Source organism: Bubalus kerabau, chromosome 20 (genome assembly GCF_029407905.1).
Source record: "Bubalus kerabau isolate K-KA32 ecotype Philippines breed swamp buffalo chromosome 20, PCC_UOA_SB_1v2, whole genome shotgun sequence".
NCBI classification, from domain to species: Eukaryota; Metazoa; Chordata; class Mammalia; order Artiodactyla; family Bovidae; genus Bubalus; species Bubalus kerabau.
Window position 1 is genome coordinate 29,065,232 of NC_073643.1, and position 18,292 is coordinate 29,083,523.

Here is an 18,292-nt window from a genome sequence, read left to right on the forward strand (position 1 = left end):
ATACCAGCTAGGTGTCCCAAAATACAATTCAATTCTGACACTGTACGAGGAGTTAGCTTCAGATACTATAAGGCTTACTGGGTTGGGAAGATTTCCTGGAGAAGAGAATGGCTACCCACTCCGATATTCTTGCCTGGAGAATTCTGTGGACAGAGGAGCCTGGCTGGCTACAGTCCATGGGATCGAAAAGAGTAGGACATGACTGAACGACTGACGCTTTCACTTTCCTACAGGTTAAGTGTTCAGTCCCACAAGACTGGTACCCACCACACACAAACATAGATGCCATCAGTCCAGGTCTCCTCTGGTCAACTAGGGGGGTTACCACAACCCCCTCCTTGGGTTTGAGAACTTGCTAGAATGGCTCACAAAACTCAGGAAAGTACTTTGCTTACCATTATCCATTTAGCATAAAGGATACAACTCAGGAACAGCTAAGTAGAAGAGATGCCTAGGGTGAGGTTCGTGAGAAGGGGCACAGGGCTTCCATGCCCTTCGCATGCCCTCCACTCTCCCAGCGCCTCAATATGTTCAGTTACTAGGAAGCCCTCAAACCTTGTCAGTTAGGGTTTCTTATGGAGGCTTGGTAGCGCTAGGGGTAAAGAACCTGCCTGCCAGTGCAGGAGACGTGAGATGTGGGTTCGATCCCTAGGTTGGGAAGATCCCCTGGGGGAGAAAATGGCAACCCACTCCAGTTTGCCTGGGAAACCCCATGAACAGAGGAGCCTGGCAGGCTACAGTCAACAGAGTTGCAAAGAGTCAGAGACAACTAAAGCAACTTAGCACTTCATTGGAAGGAAGGAAGGATTGAATCATTTACCATTCAGTTCAGTTCAGTTCAGTCGGTCAGTCGTGTCCGACTCTTTGCAACCCCATGAATCGCAGCACTCCAGGCCTCCCTGTCCATCACCAACTCCTGGAGTTCACTCAGACTCACGTCCATCGAGTCAGTGATGCCATCCAGCCATCTCATCCTCTATCATCCCCTTCTCCTCCTGCCCCTAATCCCTCACAGTATCAGAGTCTTTTCTAATGAGTCAATTAATGGAGAAGGCAATGGCAGCCCACTCCAGTACTCCTGCTTGGAAAATCCTATGGATGGAGGAGCCTGGTAGGCTGAAGTCCATGGGGTCACGAAGAGTCGGACACGACTGAGCAACTTCACTTTCACTTTTCACTTTCATGCATTGGAGAAGGAAATGGCAACCCACTCCAGTGTTCTTGCCTGGAGAATCCCAGGGACTGGGGAGCCTGGTGGGCTGCTGTCTATGGGGTCTCACAGAGTCGGACATGACCGAAGTGACTTAGCAGCAGCAGCAGCAACCAAATTAAATTAACCTCCAGCCTTGTGTCAGGAGGTGGGCCTCAAAGTTCCAACTCTGTAATTACAAGGTTGATGACCAATTTCCATCCTGAAGGTAACCAGGAAGGCACAATCACCAGATACCTCGTGGGCATACAATGACACCACTTCTGACATCCTAAGGATTTGGAGGGAGGGGTGTGTCAGGAAACTCCAGCAAAGGCCAGATACATATTTCCGCTGTATCTCTGTGATGGGAAGGAGGGAGGGATTTGTAAACTGCATGTGTTTAAGTTATTTACAAATTAAACAATATTGGGTACTTGATGTGTACAAGCTTTGTACTGAGTGGCAGAGCTATGGTGATGACTAAGACAAATCTGCCTCCTGTGCTTGATTCTACTTTAGCATCCTCCCTTCCTGCTATCTGCTGTGCCAAGGAATGCAGTTGCTACCCCTGGGGCACACTCCCTCCAGCAAAAACCAAGGCAGGGTCATCTACTGATGAAGGGAGTGCCCTGTACCTCTCAGGTGATGAAACAGTGTTGAGAGCCACAGTTCAGTCTTAATCACCTCTTTCTTTGGAGTAGCTTTGCCTTTTATTTTTGCTGGCTCTGAACTCACAGTGAAGCTACCACATGAAAATGTCTGTGTTTCTTCAGGTCTGGAAAATTCTCAGGACATTTTCTCTTTAATTGTTGCCTTTAATTGTTGGACTTTTCCTTCCGGAACTCTGGTTGGAACATTTCATTTTATTCTCAGTGTTTCTTAACTTGGCTTTCATAATTTTTGTTTCTTTCTTCATGTTCTGGAATTATCCATTCTTCTATACCTTCCAGTCTTCAGCTCAGTTCTAGGACTGACTTCTTTCTTAACACTGTATTATTCTTCAGGGGTTGGAATCCTACTTGATATTTTTCAGATTTGCCCCATCTTTTTTCTTTGTCTCCTCTTCTCATATCATAAATTTAGTCTCTTCTTTAGTAAATGTGAACATTTTAAGTATACTTCTTTTAAGGTCATTTCAGATAAGTGTGTTATAGCTCGTCTCCTGTCGTCCAGTCTGCTGACTCTGTTTCTCGTGGGCAGAGCTCTTCCTGAGCTTTGTAGCATTTCTTTCTCTGCTCATCCTTTGCAGCTGCTGCCTTCGTGTTCTGTCAGTGTTACACTAACTCTTTTTACACAGTTGTGTTTCCAGGACCCATTTCCTTTCTTCATCCCTGTATTGCGGTTGTGCCTAGGAAATCCAAATTAGTGTGGAGTTATATCCTGTCCTCTCAGGTGTAGAACTTTTGGTCTCTGTTCATGCTTGGCTTTTCCCTCTTTAAAAATAGTCTATCCTCATATAAATATTTTGAACAAAATTTTATAGAATATAAGTAACTTATTACTTATATAATAAAAGTAGCTACCCTCATATACATATTTTTGACCAAAATGTAACTGATTTATTACTTGGAAATATATATGTCACTGCTTTATTTCTTTATGCTTTAGTTATATGCATTTTTATTCAAATTTTAAAGTAAAGCTATTTGAGAAGATCATATAATCAATTCAAACTAATACCATGCTCAATTTTTGCACTAATTTTCTCTATGATTAAATATTGATAATACTTGTCAGCAACTGAGATCTAAAAATAAATCTCTCATTCTAATACATGGAGATTGCTTCAAGTGCTTCAGAAACTGCTGTTAAGAGCCTTCAAGCACCTTTTATGAATTGATTTATAAAAGATAATCTGTATGCCAATCGAAAATTGTTTTTATCTCTTCTTTAAATCAGTCTTCTAAGGAGAGATTTCTTAGGCAACTTATATTGAGGTAATTTGAATACAAGAAGAACGGTGCAAGGATTGGAGCCTAACAAGAGGCCAGTATGTAAGGATCCTGATTGATTACTTAATTTCAACTGACCTCTGCCCTTCCACCTGTTGAGTGACCTTACTAAAGCTCATAATTATGTGATCTTTCCCCCAATCTATGCTATATCTCAGGCCACAAGTTTTGAGGTTGCCCATAATGTTTTATTAAAATTATCAATTATGTGTCATTCTTAGTTAATGACTAGACAATGCTTTCAAGGGCAGGGAGAGCATTTTATGTTTGGAGTCATCTAAACCTAGCAATACCTCTAGTGCTTACAGTTGGTGAATTTAGAATGTACTGGGTTGTCAGAAACGTTTATTTGCATTTTTCTGGAAGACATTATAGGAAAACCCAAATGCAATTTTTGGCTAACCCAGTGTATGAGTTTTCAGTGGCCCTTAGCCATTTGTTGCCTGTGTGCGTGTGCGTGCTCAGTTGTGGGTTGCCACTTCCTACTCCAGGGGATTTTCCCACCCCAGGGATCGAACTCATCTCTTACACCTTCTGCATTGGCAGATGGATTCTTTACCGCTGCACCACCTGGAAAGCCCCAATTTATTGGGTATAACTTAATAGAAGACAATTTGGCATGTTATTTCTAATTTAAAAAAAAATATGTAGTTTTGTTTGAGAACTGTAAATGGTGTCAGATATATGGATTTTTTTTTTTCCTACAATTTTATCATCAAGTTTTAGTATGTGCTGTGCTGTGCTGTGCTTAGTCGCTCAGTCATGTCCGACTCTTTGTGACCCAGTGGACTATAGCGTGCCAGTCTTCTCTGTCCATGGGCATTCTCCAGGCAAGAATACTGGAATGGGTTTCAATGCCCTCCTCTAGGGGATCTTCCCAACCCAGGGATCAAACCCAGGTCTTCCACATTGCAGGGCAATTCTTCCCCATCTGAGCCACCAGGGAAGCCCAAAAATACTAGAGTAGGTAGCCTATCCCTTCTCGAGGGAGACTTCCCAACTTGGGAATCAAACCAGGGTCTCATGCATTGCAGGCAGATTCTTTACCAACTGAGCTACCGGGAAGCCCAAGTTTTAGTATATCTAATGCTTTAAAGCTGTAGGAACTATATGTTAAGTTTAATCCTAATCACTTGGGCTTGCATCTTCCTTTCAAGGTTTTTTCTGAAAATTGACAACTGCTTTCCAGGAAAAATGCACATACACCTATCCATGAGCCCAGTATTTTACATGAATTTAAGGGGTCATTGATATAAATATAAAAATATATAAATATACATGCATATATACATGCACATATATGGGGAAAATATCTAGCATAATATTACTGTGGCATTTTGTGATTATTATTGGAAAACATGAGATTTTATATTTTACTACTCATTTTTTAAAGAAATAATTTTATAGTTGATCATTTAAAAGAAAAAACAAAGCAAAATGCAGCTTTAGGTGTATTTTTCTCAGAGAACTGAAATGGGTTTGCCCTATGCAGCCTATAAACACATTTTGTTTGTCCACACATCATTTTTAAAAGATGGAGCCAACTCTTCACTTAGGACAATTTGACATTAAAAGCAGGATTTCTGCTTTCTTTTATAAAAAGACCTGTAAACACTGGGTCCACGTTCTCCCCATCAGCCAGAGCTGAGCCGAGGTTCCATTACAAAGATGAGACTTGCCTGTCTTTTTTCCACAGACCCCACAAGTTTCTATTGCCTTCATGACTCTGATGGCTAGGGTTTGATTGCCATTTTCATGGTGCTTAAGCAACTGTTTACTTACTCAAATTATAAAAATGGTTTCTTGTTTTCATATTTTGCTGTCAAAGTAGAACAATGAAAATCAAACCGAAGGGCACATATAACAGGAAAACCTGAGGAATAGTTTGGTAACTTTCTTGCTGCTGTTGGTTTTGTCTCTTTTTTTACTTAGGAAGGGTACAAACTGTCTACCAAACATAGCCAAACTTCATTGCATAAATTGGAGTTCACTGGGGAACATGTCTTATTATGGTTATCTCTTCTACCCTTATTTCTTTAATTTATCAAATACTCTGATAATTTACTTTTATATTTTTATACCGTGAATGTAAATATATATATTTATAAGAAGTTTCAGATCATATTATACAATTCAGTATAATGAAATACAAATAAAATATTTCAATATATCCATAAATTTACCTACTACCTGCATTCCTGTTCTCTGCAGCAGCTCTGCCTGCACAGGGGGACTTGGCAACACTTAGCTATCACTGTAGGACAAGCCAGTGGACAGTCCTGGCTTTTTGATGGTCTTTGCTCTGACAAGTCGGTTTCTTCATAGAAGGAATCTTCACAATCCTTTAGAGTTTAAGCATAGCTGTCAGCCTTCTGGAGTAGAACTTGGGCCATGTTGATTAGGATCTGAGAAAGAGGAGCAGCTCACTCTATTAGAAATGCAGATTTCCCTTCATTTTCCCATTTATAAGGCTATGGTCTAGCAGCATGTAGCACTTACTCTTTGAATTTATATGGTTTATTTGCATACTTAATATCTGTCTCCTCTGGGGTCCCTTTTCTTTCACCTCTGTGAGCCTAAAGCAGCGCCTAGCACACTGCCTGCATGCTAAGTCACGTCCAGCTCCTTGCGAAGACCCATGGACTGTAGCCTGCCACGATCCTCTGTCCATGGGGTTTTCCTGGCAAGGATACTAGAATGGGTGGCCATTTCTTCCTACAGGGGATCTTCCCAACCCAGGGATTGAACCCTCCTCTCCTGTATTGGCAGGGAGATTCTTTATCACTGAGCCACCTAGCACATGGTAGGAGGTCCTTAATAACTACTTGTGGAATAACTGACGAAGTACATAAATTACAGTGCCCGTGTTAGTGTAAATCATTTAATGTAAGGATGCTGTTTTGCCAGCCCTCCGCATCTTTTATGTTTTCTGTCTGCCAGGTGAGGTACTGGAATAATGGAGGAGAAGAGGAACCATCAAGCAAACTGAAAGTGGCAGGAAATGTGACATCAGCCAGACTCCGAGGCTTGAAGAGCAACCTGGCATATTACACGGCTGTCCGGGCTTTCAACAGCGCTGGTGCCGGTCCCTTTAGTGCCTCAGTTAATGCAACCACCAAGAAAACCCGTACGTACATTCTGATATTTTATTTTTTTATTTTTTTTTAGGGTCTCTCTGTTATTTAATTTTCTTCTTTATTCTCCATTTTTCTTTCCTTTCTTTTTTTTTAATTTAAATTTATTTATTTTAATTGGAGGCTAATTACTTTACAATACTGTATTGGTTTTGCCATACATCAACAAGAATCAGCCATATTTTAAATGGCAAAAAACATACTTTCCATTTAAAAATAATAGTCTTCTTTATTATTCTAGATGGACAACCTAAGTCCATAAGCCCATTGGATTCTGTAAAGCCAGCTCAAACTCAGAGGCACACATACATGTCTTCCTGACTCCCCTAAATCTTTGATTAGAAATTCCATGTGAATATGAATGTGTACCTTTTGAAAAATGTTCGTGTGGGATGTTCAGTCAAGTCTATCCACTTTTCTTTTAAAAATGTGATCACACTAATTGGTCTGTTTCATGTATTTTTAGGTCTGCAAAGCTTGAGGATATTTGATAAGCATGAATAACTTAAAGCTTAGGCCAAACAATCAAAAGGAATTTTTTTTTCTTCTTTCCTACATTATTCGAAAGAGGGCAGTGTACAATAAAGGGTTACCATCCAAAGATGTTGGTCCACGTGAATATATAGATTTTTGTAAAAATCTGACCAGAGATATCAGTCAGTGTTGCCTTCAACGCTGAGTCTTTGGTAACTGCATTCACAGGTGCATTCACAAACACCAGTCATAAGCTATACATTAACCTGGCTTGAAGTTAGGCTACGAGAAAACCAGTGGTTTGCAGCTTGACTGCTGTTCACATATATTCCCACGAGACTGAGAGCAGCCAGTGTCTGTGTACTCACTGTCTGCAGTGCGGCCACTTGAGCTACACTGTCATCATCACAGCCACCGAGAACATTTTATGTCCACATGTTTGACATGTATTTCCACATCTACACTTCAGACCTACCACATTAAGATAGGTATCATTTCTCTTTCTTTTTTAAAGGTGAGGAATGTGAGGCATGAAGGGATTAACTTTAATTTTACCATAATGATGTATTACTTTGACTTGCAGAAAACAATTTTTCTTCTAAGTTTATTCCCAAAATTAATTAACTCAGTAAAAATGTTTTTAAACTTGCTGTATATGGGAATGAAATAGTTATTTTGCTTGATCACCAACTTCATTTAATCCTATTTCCATATATAATTCCCAGATTTTCATTGGCTGGCTAAAATGGCTAAGAACAAAGATAGTATAAAATGTAATTGTATTGGCTAGTATTGTGGGTAAATTAAAACATATGTTAGTCACTCAGTCGTGTCTGACTCTTTTGGGACCCCATGGATTATAGCCCACCAGGCTTCTTTGTCCATGGGATTCTCCATGCAAGACCACTGGAGTGCCACACCCTTCTCCAGAGGATCTTCCTGACCCAGGGATCTCCCATATGCAGGCAGATGCTTTACCATCTGAGCCACCAGGGAAGATCTAAGTTAAAACATATATATAAAGATAATTCTAGAGATTTCCTGGTCAGTCCTGGGTCAGGAAACTAAGATCCTGCATGCCATACAGTGTGACCAAAAAGTGAAAAACAAACAACATAATTCTACTACTTTGGATTTTTTTTAACCAGTGTTAATTTGATTAGGAAAGTCCATATGGTTACTTTTGTATTAATATTATCTATAAAAAAGAGTGTGGAGTAAAAGTTTAGCAATAAAACACTTTAATCCCTTTAAGCAGCATGCATTTACAAGCAGCCATCTAATGTGATAATTAATTGTCCTTCACTAATTATTAGGAGAAGCCTGACCCAATCTCTTATTTATAGCACATGGTTGGGGTTTAGACCATGGAACATATAGATGTGACAACAAGCTAAAAATATTCTGCATTTAGAACTTCTCACTAAGTATGTTTGGTATTCCTAATAACACTTGTGAATTAGTAAGATTTAAATACACATCATTATTTATATATTCAAAGCACAGTATTAATCAAAATTTCTGATTGCACAAATATATGCAAACAGAGTTATCTGGTTCTTTCATCTGACTTAATAATTGATGTGATTACTCACTAAGAAATTATGATTGTAAAAGACAGTGTGACATCATCATGGAATCAGTGAAGAGCTTCGTAAATTGGTTAGACAGAAGGAAGAGATTGATTATAAATCAATAGGAATATCATGGTAATGCACAGTGAGTGAAATAAAATTTTAAAAGGAAGCAAAACCCCTTTGAAATTTAAAGATAGCTTATAAATACCCTATCTAAAGTAGAAATTTGCAGGTACAATAATGATGATGATGATGATTTTAATGACTAGCAATTTAGAGAGCAATTTCCAGTCACTGTTCTAAGTGTGTTTCATGTATTGATTCTTCATACTCACAGTAACACCATGACTTGGAAATTATTAGTAGTCTCACACTTTATGGAGATGACTTTGCTGAGACATTATATAACTATATTTATAATTATATGAGAGGTTATATAACTCCATGAGATCACAGAGTAAATAGCCAGAGAGCCATACAAATTAGTCTTAATCACTGTACTACCTTTTCTTTCAACCATATAATTAGAATGTTCATGTCATACATAGCACCAGTGTTTATTGGGAGTTTACTTTGTGTTTAGGAACCAGGTAAGGTGATCAGAGATAGACAGAACTTCTGTGCTCATGGAGCTGGAGCGTGATGGAACTTCCAACAATTGAATAATATCTGCCTGAATATGATACATTCCTACTGCCATAATTTAACTGGAATTTGTCTGTGGGGCTGTCAGTGTTATTAAAGAAAGTTTTCTTATGCTGAGTGGGAAATTCATAGAGATAATTAAAATCCCGTAACTATTCAAAGATTGTATATAAAGACCATTGTTAATTTTGAAATTTTACGGTAATACTTTTTCAAATATTTCAAAATAACAAATAAGAAAATCTTTTAAAAGTATTTCTGACAGCTCTCAATAGTCATCCTAACCTTTAATGTGGTATTAGCTTGAAATCCTAGTTAAGAACTTTGATAAGGCTTTTGTGATTATCATTATGAGGAGAATTATTGTCGTGCCTCAGGCATAAAGAATGAAAATAGCATCTTTGAGTCCTTCCTTGCTATCTGTCTTCTCCTCTGGATTGTAAACTTTATGGGGAAAGAGTCCTTCTGTGTCTTGTTTACCCAGCCCCAGTGCCCAGCATGGCTCTGAGGGTCACTCATTAAATGTTGAGTGGGTGGCTAGATGGATGAATGAAATCTAAAGAAGCCCATAAGTGTGAAGTACTATGTATTTCCTCTTGACTGAACATGATGAATTTAAAACTCCAAAATTTCTGGAGTCCTTCACCATCTTGCTTAGAATGTGCAAGTTTCATGTACTTGTAATCAGGGAATTCTGTATGCAAGGCTTTATATTCATACAGATCTTGGGTGATATTTTTGATTAATGTAAATAATACGAGGATTCTCAAGTTAAGTACTGCACGTGTAGCTTCCATTAAGCAGTTAATTTCTGATATCCAAATACTTGTATTTTTTAAAGCATTTCTAAGTTAAACACTAATTAGCATCTTTAAATAAGATGGGTTTTTTTTACTGGCAACCCAAAGAGAGCTAACTCTTAAGAACAACTTTTATCTAAAGGTGCTGATGAGGGAAAATTTCAGATGGCATATAAATGATGAAATGATGTGGCTTCTGAAAGGAGACATGTATATTGAGAAGTTTATGTTTGGAGATTCAAGAAAGAATGTGGAGGCCACATATTCTGCTTTGTATGACTGAAAAGTCAGGTGTTAATTCTGGCTTTCATTGTGGGTAGATTCAGCTCTTTGCATCCTTGAGAATCATCCATTATCTCAAATTGACTGTCAGTCATATCTGACTCTTTGTGACTCCATGGATTGCAGCCCGCCAGGCTCCTCTGTCCATGAAATTCTCCAGGCAAGAATACTGGAGTGGGTAGCTGTTCCCTTCTCAGGTGATCTTCCCAACCCAGGGATCAAACCCAGGTCTCCCACGTTGCAGGGAGATTCTTTACCATCTGAGCCACCAGGGAAGCCCAAGAATACTGGAATGGATAGCCTATCCCTTCTCCAGGGGAACTTCCTGACCCAGGAGTTAAACCAGGGTCTCCTGCATTGCAGGCGAAACTGAGCTACCAGGGAAACCCATTTCTAAAGCTAAATTATTTAAATTATTCACCCCATTTCAAACCTAGCCCTTCTACAGTATTCCCCCATCTTGGTGAATTCAATCCCATTATCTCATTTGCTCAGGCACAAAGTTTGGGTGGGGATCACTCTCAACTTTTCTCTTTCTCTTATACCCTACACCTGATCCAAAACCTGACTTCTACAAGAATCCACCACTTCTTAAGGCATTCACTGCGGCTGCCCTGGTACCCACTGGTACAGCCCTCACAGGGATCAGAGCAGTGGCCCTGGTCATTCAGCCCAGCTGCCTTTGCCTCCCTCAGCCAGAGTGGGAGTGATGGTGTCGCTTCTTTGCTCTGATCCTTCCGGTCACTTCCCATCCCACTCCAGATGAATGCTAAATCCTTAAAACATTGGACAAGGCCTGTATAATCCAACTTCAAATCCTACTTAGACTTGCTTGCTGCTATTTTCCACCCGACTCATTCCACTTTCCTTTCAGGGCCACTGCATTTGCTGTTTCCTCTACCGGGAAGGCTCTTCCTCTAGATGCCCATGTGGCACCCTCCCCCAGGCTCACATGTAACCTCAGTGCCCCCTGACTGCCATATTTAAAAGCACTGCACCTCATCTCCCAGCCTTCCCTCATCTTCCTTGCTGCTTTATTCCTGCTCATCACGCTTAGAGCCATCATACATGCTGTGGCATGTTCATATTTATTTTATTATTGTTTCACCAGTCTTCCTTGACTGAAGGGCAAACTCCTGCAGGGCAGAGATTTTCCCTGTTTTGATCATTGCTCTATCATTACTGTCTAAGTAATCATAGTTGGTGCCCTATACGTATTTATTAAACCAACAAGACTATCTCTTGGCTCTGTTCCATGGTGGCATCATTCTCACCAGATACCCTCTTCAGAGTAACAGAATTTCCAATAAGCACCTCCAAGCCCATTTCTATCAACTCAACATGCTGGGGAAATTGGGCAACTCCTTCCTGATTCCTGCACTCAGAGCCAAGTTGCATCCAGTAGGGAGAAAACCTCAATTGGCCTGGCCTCTGTCACATGCCCAGATTCTCCCCTTGAGAAAACAGTGAAATTAAGTGGTGAAATCAGTTTTTCACTTGAATGTTCACATGTCCAAATGGAAAGCTCATCCGCATAAGTTGAGCCAAAATTAATTGCCTGGATTTAAGGAAGCCAATTAAGTGTGTCCTCAGGAAGTAAAAAGGAAATGTGAATAAAACAAGCATGGAAAGAATGAGTCAGAATATGTCAGAGTCTGTTGATAAAATGAATATTCCTGCTTCAAATACCTAATTTGGAAATTCTGGAGTTTTTATAGGTACAATTTAATTATATAAGCAACCACTCTTAAGACTCAGGATCCATATATATATCAGTACAAGTCTTCTCATTTTAGATGATGATCCGCTTTCTCAATTTTTGCCATTTCTGTAGGCCTTCTCTACTAATGTGTACCTAGTATTTTTTCTTAAAAACTAACTAACTTCTCTTTTTACTTAAACTTAAAGAAAATGAAAACTAACTTCCTGTGTAAGGAAACCAGCATCATTGGATGTTAAAAAATAATAAACAAATAACAATGACAAAATAATGAAAAGTAAGCTATTCTCCATTTTAAATACTAGCAACATGGTCTTGTCTGTTCAGACATCTGAACCTGCTTCCTCTTTGTGATGTTAGCACTAAAGGAATATGAAGAACCTGTTGTTTTAAGTTGCTAAATCATATCCAACTCTTTTTTGACCCCATGGACTATATAGCCTGCCAGGCTTCTCTGTCCATGGGATTTCCCAGGCAAGAATACTGGAATGGCTTTTCATTTCCTTTTCCAGGGGATCTTCCCAGACCAGGGATTGAACCCATGTCTCCTGCATTGGAGGAAGGATTCTTTACCACTGAGCTACCAGGGAAGCCCATAAAGGACCTGTGCATGCATTTGTGCTTATGGCCCCCAAATCCAGCTTTCTCTTGAAACCAATAAGACTAAAAGACAATACCTCTCCCAGTGACTAAATATTATTTGTTGGCTTTTTTGTGTATCACATACCATGTATATATGTTTGTTTATGACATGCCACAGATCACACATACAGCATTAGAATATACTGTTTACTAACAATGCACATGCCTCAGATTTAGACTTTTTTTTCCCCAATCTGTGGACTTCAGGAAATTGATTCCTGATTTTGTAAGCACTGAAGCAAGATAGCAATATAACAGTGAATTTAATCAGGATTCCATTAGAAGTTTCAGCTAATACAGAGTCAAATATTCCATTTGGACAACTTTATAAATCTTATGAACTTTACTTGGTAGGAGCTTTGGTACTTTTTTGAAAATTGGCCTACCTTGCCCATGAATACTCTAAAAATTTGTAAATGTTCTAATTATAGACTACAAATTTTCATGTTGATATTATTCTAAAGGAGAGATTTTAGTTAAGGAAATCCCTGGTCATTTAAAAATGAAGAAAGGATTTCTTCCCTGACTTTCTAGATTAGACCCCAAGTAAAGTCTTTTCTAGACTTCCCAGGTGGTGCTAGTGGTAAAGAGCCTGCCAGCCAGTGCTGGAGACATAAGATACGCAGATTTGATCCCTGGCTTGGGCAAATCCCCTGGAGAAGGGCATGGCTACCTGTTCTAGTATTCTTGCCTGGAGAACACAATGGACAGAGGATCCTGCTTGTCCATAGGACTGCAGAGAGTTGGACATGACCAAAGTGACTTAGCATGCACACATGCAGAGGCTTTTCTGAGTTTATGCTAAGAAGCAGGTGTTTTTGTTGGGTTTTTTAAAAATGGCATCAATTTCCTATGGTAAATAAATTTATAATTCAGTGATTTCAGGACAAATATATCTTCTTATTTGGGAAAAAGTGGCTTTTGGTGACTTGTTTTCTGTACCGTGTCATATATTTTAGCAGTTTAATTACAAATGCTAATGTTTAACTCAAGTGAAATCCGAGTGGAAAGTATATCCTCAAGCTACCACTTATCATGTAAGTCAGCTCGTTACCATCAGGTAGTCAAGAAATCTATTGAGTTTTGCCCTAAGTCACAGCAAACAGATGTTCTTAAAAGTCCATGTTTTGAAAGTCAGTGCCAACTTCCCTATTATCCACACTATGAAGATATCACTACTGAAAATTCTTGACAGCAATATTCTTTAACAACCTCTACTTTTTATAAATAAAGGAAAACATTCATTGCCAAAAATTGGAGGAAAGTAGAAGAAAGTAATCACCCATAAACCTATCACTCAGAAAGACCATTTTAAAATTGTTCTTTCTTTCCAGACTTATGTTCTATGAAGTATTTCTCTTAGTGGCGGTTTTGCCATGTATTTAGTTACTTGGTATCAGAACTTTCACTAGGTCATTAATAATTTTCATAAATATGTTAGTGTATGTATAACATTCCATTGTGATAATGCGCCACAGTTTAACCATTTTCCTATTGGTAGACATGTCTTATATTTCTAGCTTCATCCAATCAACAGCCTTGTAATCACCTGTATGCAGTCAAGTGGCTGCAGACTTAGTAAAACTTTCAGAGATGGTGTTGAGGAGTCTGATAAGCAGATATATGGAGGATATCATTATAGGTGCTAAAAAAATGATAATAATAAAAGCCTTTGACATGATATTATTCTTGTCACATAACATTTGAAATTACTGAAATAATGCTGCAGCCTATCAATTAGTGTCACTGTGCCGCATTTCTACTAGAATTAGTTTTTATCATTTTCTTTCTATTTTACTGTACTGCCAATACGGTAGAGATTGAGTTGACAAGGGAAAAATCTACAGGTTATGAAAGTTGAGATATGATTACACAAATTTCAAAATGTAGATCATATATCAAGTTCGTTTTAATAAAGTGTAAAGTGTGGAACTCAGCCAGCCTTCTGGGTTGGGTTTCTAACCAAATGGAACTGAAAAATAAAACTGGAATTCCTAAGAGAGATGCCATCAACTCTCTCCTGCCCATTTTTGCTTCAGTACCTAACTCCATGCAGGTACAAAAATGCACTGTGTTTCATCAGAGCTGCTTCAGTTCAGTTCAGTTTAGTCACTGAGTCGTGTCAACTCTTAGCAACCACGTGGACTACAGCATGCCAGACCTCCCTGTCCATCACAAAATCCTGGAGTTTACTTGAACTCATGTCCATTGAGTCATTGATGTCATCCAACCATCTCATCCTCTGTCATCCCCTTTACTCCAGCCTCCAATCTTTCCCAGCATCAGGGTCTTTTCAAATGAGTCAGCTCTTCACATCAGGTGGCCAAAGTATTTGAATTTCAGCTTCAGCATCAGTCCTTTCAATGAATATTCAGGACTTATTTCCATTAGAATGGACTGATTGGATCTCCTTGCTGTCCAAGGGACTCTCAAGAGTCTTCTCCAGCACCACAGTTCAAAAGCATCCATTCTTCCACGCTCAGCTTTCTTTATAGTCTATCTCTCACATCCATACATGACTACTGGAAAAAACATAGCTTTGACTAGACAGACAATTTTTGGCAAAATAATGTCTCTGCTTTTTAATATGCTGTCTAGGTTGGTAATAGATTTTCTTCCAAGGCGGAAGCATCTTTTAATTTCATGGCTGAAGTCACCATCTGCAGTGATTTTTGGAGCCCCCCAAAATAAAATCTGTCACCATTTCTATTGTTTCCCCATCTATTTGCCATGAAGTAATGGGACCAGATGCCACGATCTTAGTTTTCTAAATGCTGAGTTGTAAGCCAAATTTTTCACTCTCCTCTTTCACTTTCATCAAGAGGCTCTTCAGGTCTTCGCTTTCTGTTGTAAGGGTGGTTTCATCTGTGTCTCTGAGGTTACTGATATTTCTCCTGGCAATCTTGATTCCAGCTTGTGCTTCATCCACCCTGGCATCTCTCATGATGTACTCTGCATATAACTTAAATAAGCAGGGTGACAATACACAGCCTTGACATACTCCTTTCAAATTTGGAACTTGTCTGTTGTTCCATGTCCAGTTCTAACTGTTGCTTCTTGACTGCATATGGATTTCTCAGGAGGCAGGTCAGGTGGTCTGGTATTCCCATCTCTTTCAGAGTTTTCCACAGTTTGTTGTGGTCCACATAGTCAAAGGTATTAGCATAGTCAATAAAGCATGAGTAGATGTTTTTCTGAAACTCTCTTGCTTTTTCCATGATGCAACCAATGTTGGAAATTTGACCTCTGGTTCCTCTGTCTTTTCTGAACCCAGTTGAACATCTGGAAGTTCACAGTTCACATACTGCTGAAGCCTGGCTTGGAGAATTTTTACTTTACCTGCTAGTGTGTGAGATGAGTGCAATTGTGCGGTAGTTTGAGCATTCTTTGGCATTGCCTTTCTTTGGGATTGGAATGAAAACTGACCTTTTCCAGTCCTGTGGCCACTGCTGAGTTTTCCAGATTTGCTGGCATATTGCATGTGGCACTTTGACAGCATCATCTTTTAGGATTTGAAATAGCTCAACTGGAATTCCATAACCTCCACTAGCTTTGTTCGTAGTGATGCTTCCTAACCCCCACTTGACTTCACATTCCAGGATGTCTGGCTCTAGGTCAATGATCACACCATCGTGATTATCTGGGACATGAAGATCTTTTTTGTACAGTTCTTCTGTGTATTCTTGCCACCTCTTAGTATCTTTTGCTTCTGTTAGGTCCTTACCACTTCTGTCCTTTATTGTGCCCATCTTTGCATGAAATATTCCCTTGGTATCTCTAAATTTCTTGAAAAGGTCTCTAGTCTTTCCATTCTATTGTTTTCCTCTATTTCTTTGCATTGATCGCTGAGGAAGGCTTTCTTATCTCTCCTTGCTATTCTTTGGAACTCTGCATTCAACTGGGTATATCTTTCCTTTTCTCCTTTGCCTTTCACTTCTCTTCTCAGCTATGTAAGGCCTCCTCAGACAACCATTTTGCTTTTTTGCATTTCTTTTTCTTGGGGATGGTCTTGATCACTACCTCCTGTACAGTGTCACAAACCTCCTTCCATAGTTCTTCAGGCACTCTTGTCTATCAGATCTAATCCTTTGAATCTATTTGTCATTTCCACTGTATAATCATAAGGGTTATATCCCATATAATCATAGCCCCATGGACTATACAGTCTATGGAATTCTCCAGGCCAGAATATTGGAGTGGGTAGCCTTTCCCTTCTCCAGTGGATCTTCCCAACCTGGGGATCGAACCCAGGTCTCCAACATTGCAGGCAGATTCTTTACCAGTTGAGCCACAAGGGAAGTCCAAGAATACTGGAGTGGGTAGCCTATCCTTTCTCCACCGGATCATCCTGATCCATAAATCCAGCACTGCAGGTGGATTCTTTACCTACTGAGCTATCAGGGAAGCCCAAAAAATGGAAAAAAAAAATTGCTCAGTCATGTAATACTCTTTGCTATCCCTTGGACTGTAGCCTACCAGGCACCTCCTGGAGCATGCAAAATCCTTGGCATTTTTCAGGCAAGAGTACTGAAGTGGGTTGCCATTTCCTTCTCCAGGGGATCTTGCCAACCAGGGGATTGAACCCAGGTCTCCCACATTGTGGGCAGACGCTTTACCGTCTGAGCCACCAAGGGAAGCCAGAGCTGCTTAGGCTACTGCTTCATAGCTCTGTCAGACTGGGCTAGCATAGCTCAAGTATCAAAAATTCCCACACCTCAGACGCTTTAAACTTACAAGAGTTTCTTTCCCACTCATACTACATATCCATCACTGGTGTGGCTCAGATCCAGTCTATTCCGTCTTCATTGCAGGACCCAGACTAGAGGAGCAGCCGCTCTCCAGGTCGTGCTGGTCTCATGGCAGAGGGAAAATGATGGACCATGCTCTTCAGTGCCTCCTAAAGGGGTCATTCCACATTTGCTTTCCTTCCCCTGCCTGAAGAAAGCCATATGACAAAGCCTGATGTCTGTGAGATGCCAGTGAGAAGGGGACGCATGTTTTCCTAAGGGCAGGGGACCACAAGTACTGTAGCCAAGCTGCTTGTCAGTGACAGAGAGGCAGGGGAGCTTGATCTTCTCACAGAGGGTGAGGAACAGAGGATTGCAGAGACTTTGAATAATAATACAGTCTACCCAAAATCATTTTTAGACACTGATAATCAATCCTACCAGCCAATAATAAGGATCATTAAAAATGTTTCTGGAGGAGCTAAGAATAAATTGCAGGTATCAAGAGATGCCTAGGGATCCCTGAGTTGCTCTTTCATCTGCCTATACTGCCTGCACCTTGTCCTTCATATCCTGTCCTTCAGCATCTTCAACCTCAAGCCTTTATAGATATAATAAGTTAATTTATTCCATCCAGATGAATTACTTACATAAATATGTCAATTAAATATCCCCAAGACATATAAAAATTACCCCAAATGACTCTTGATTTAGAAAGAAGAATGATAACCTCAAATGCCTTCAATGGACAGGCAGGTTTAACTAAGCAATGGGGGGTGAGTGGGCCAATCTCTTCTTCCTTCATCCCTTTCTATCCATCACTGTAGGACCAGTGTTTCTCATCGTCTGGTTTTGCAAAAGAAACCAGAAGTCTAGAACTTAAACAAAACTTCCCAAATTTAAATGTTGGCACCTACCCCAAATTAAAATACAGTATTTGGATTAGACAAAAAATATCTGTTAGCTGGGTCTGGCTTTTGGGAACTTTCAGGTGGCGGTGTCTGATTTGAAGCTTTATAGTTTCAGATGTTTCTCTGTCTTGTGTTTTTAACTTCAGCAATAGCTCTGCCGGCCGTTTTCCTTCTTTTGCAGTTGAGACGCTGTGGCTTCTATCGGGTCAGGGGAGTAGACTCAGTACAGCTGACTT

The 18,292-nt window shown here is 39.8% G+C and overlaps 1 protein-coding gene across 6 annotated transcripts in view; it reads left to right on the plus strand.

Annotated features, from left to right (window-relative positions):
* Positions 1-18,292, plus strand: part of CNTN3 (contactin 3) — a 391,647-nt gene that overhangs the window by 359,563 nt on the left and 13,792 nt on the right. For all 6 annotated transcript variants that reach the window (XM_055557267.1, XM_055557268.1, XM_055557264.1 and 3 more), the window contains one exon: positions 6,085-6,271. In XM_055557267.1, coding sequence (XP_055413242.1) covers positions 6,085-6,271 — 187 coding nt within the window. The remainder of the gene's footprint in view (positions 1-6,084; positions 6,272-18,292) is intronic.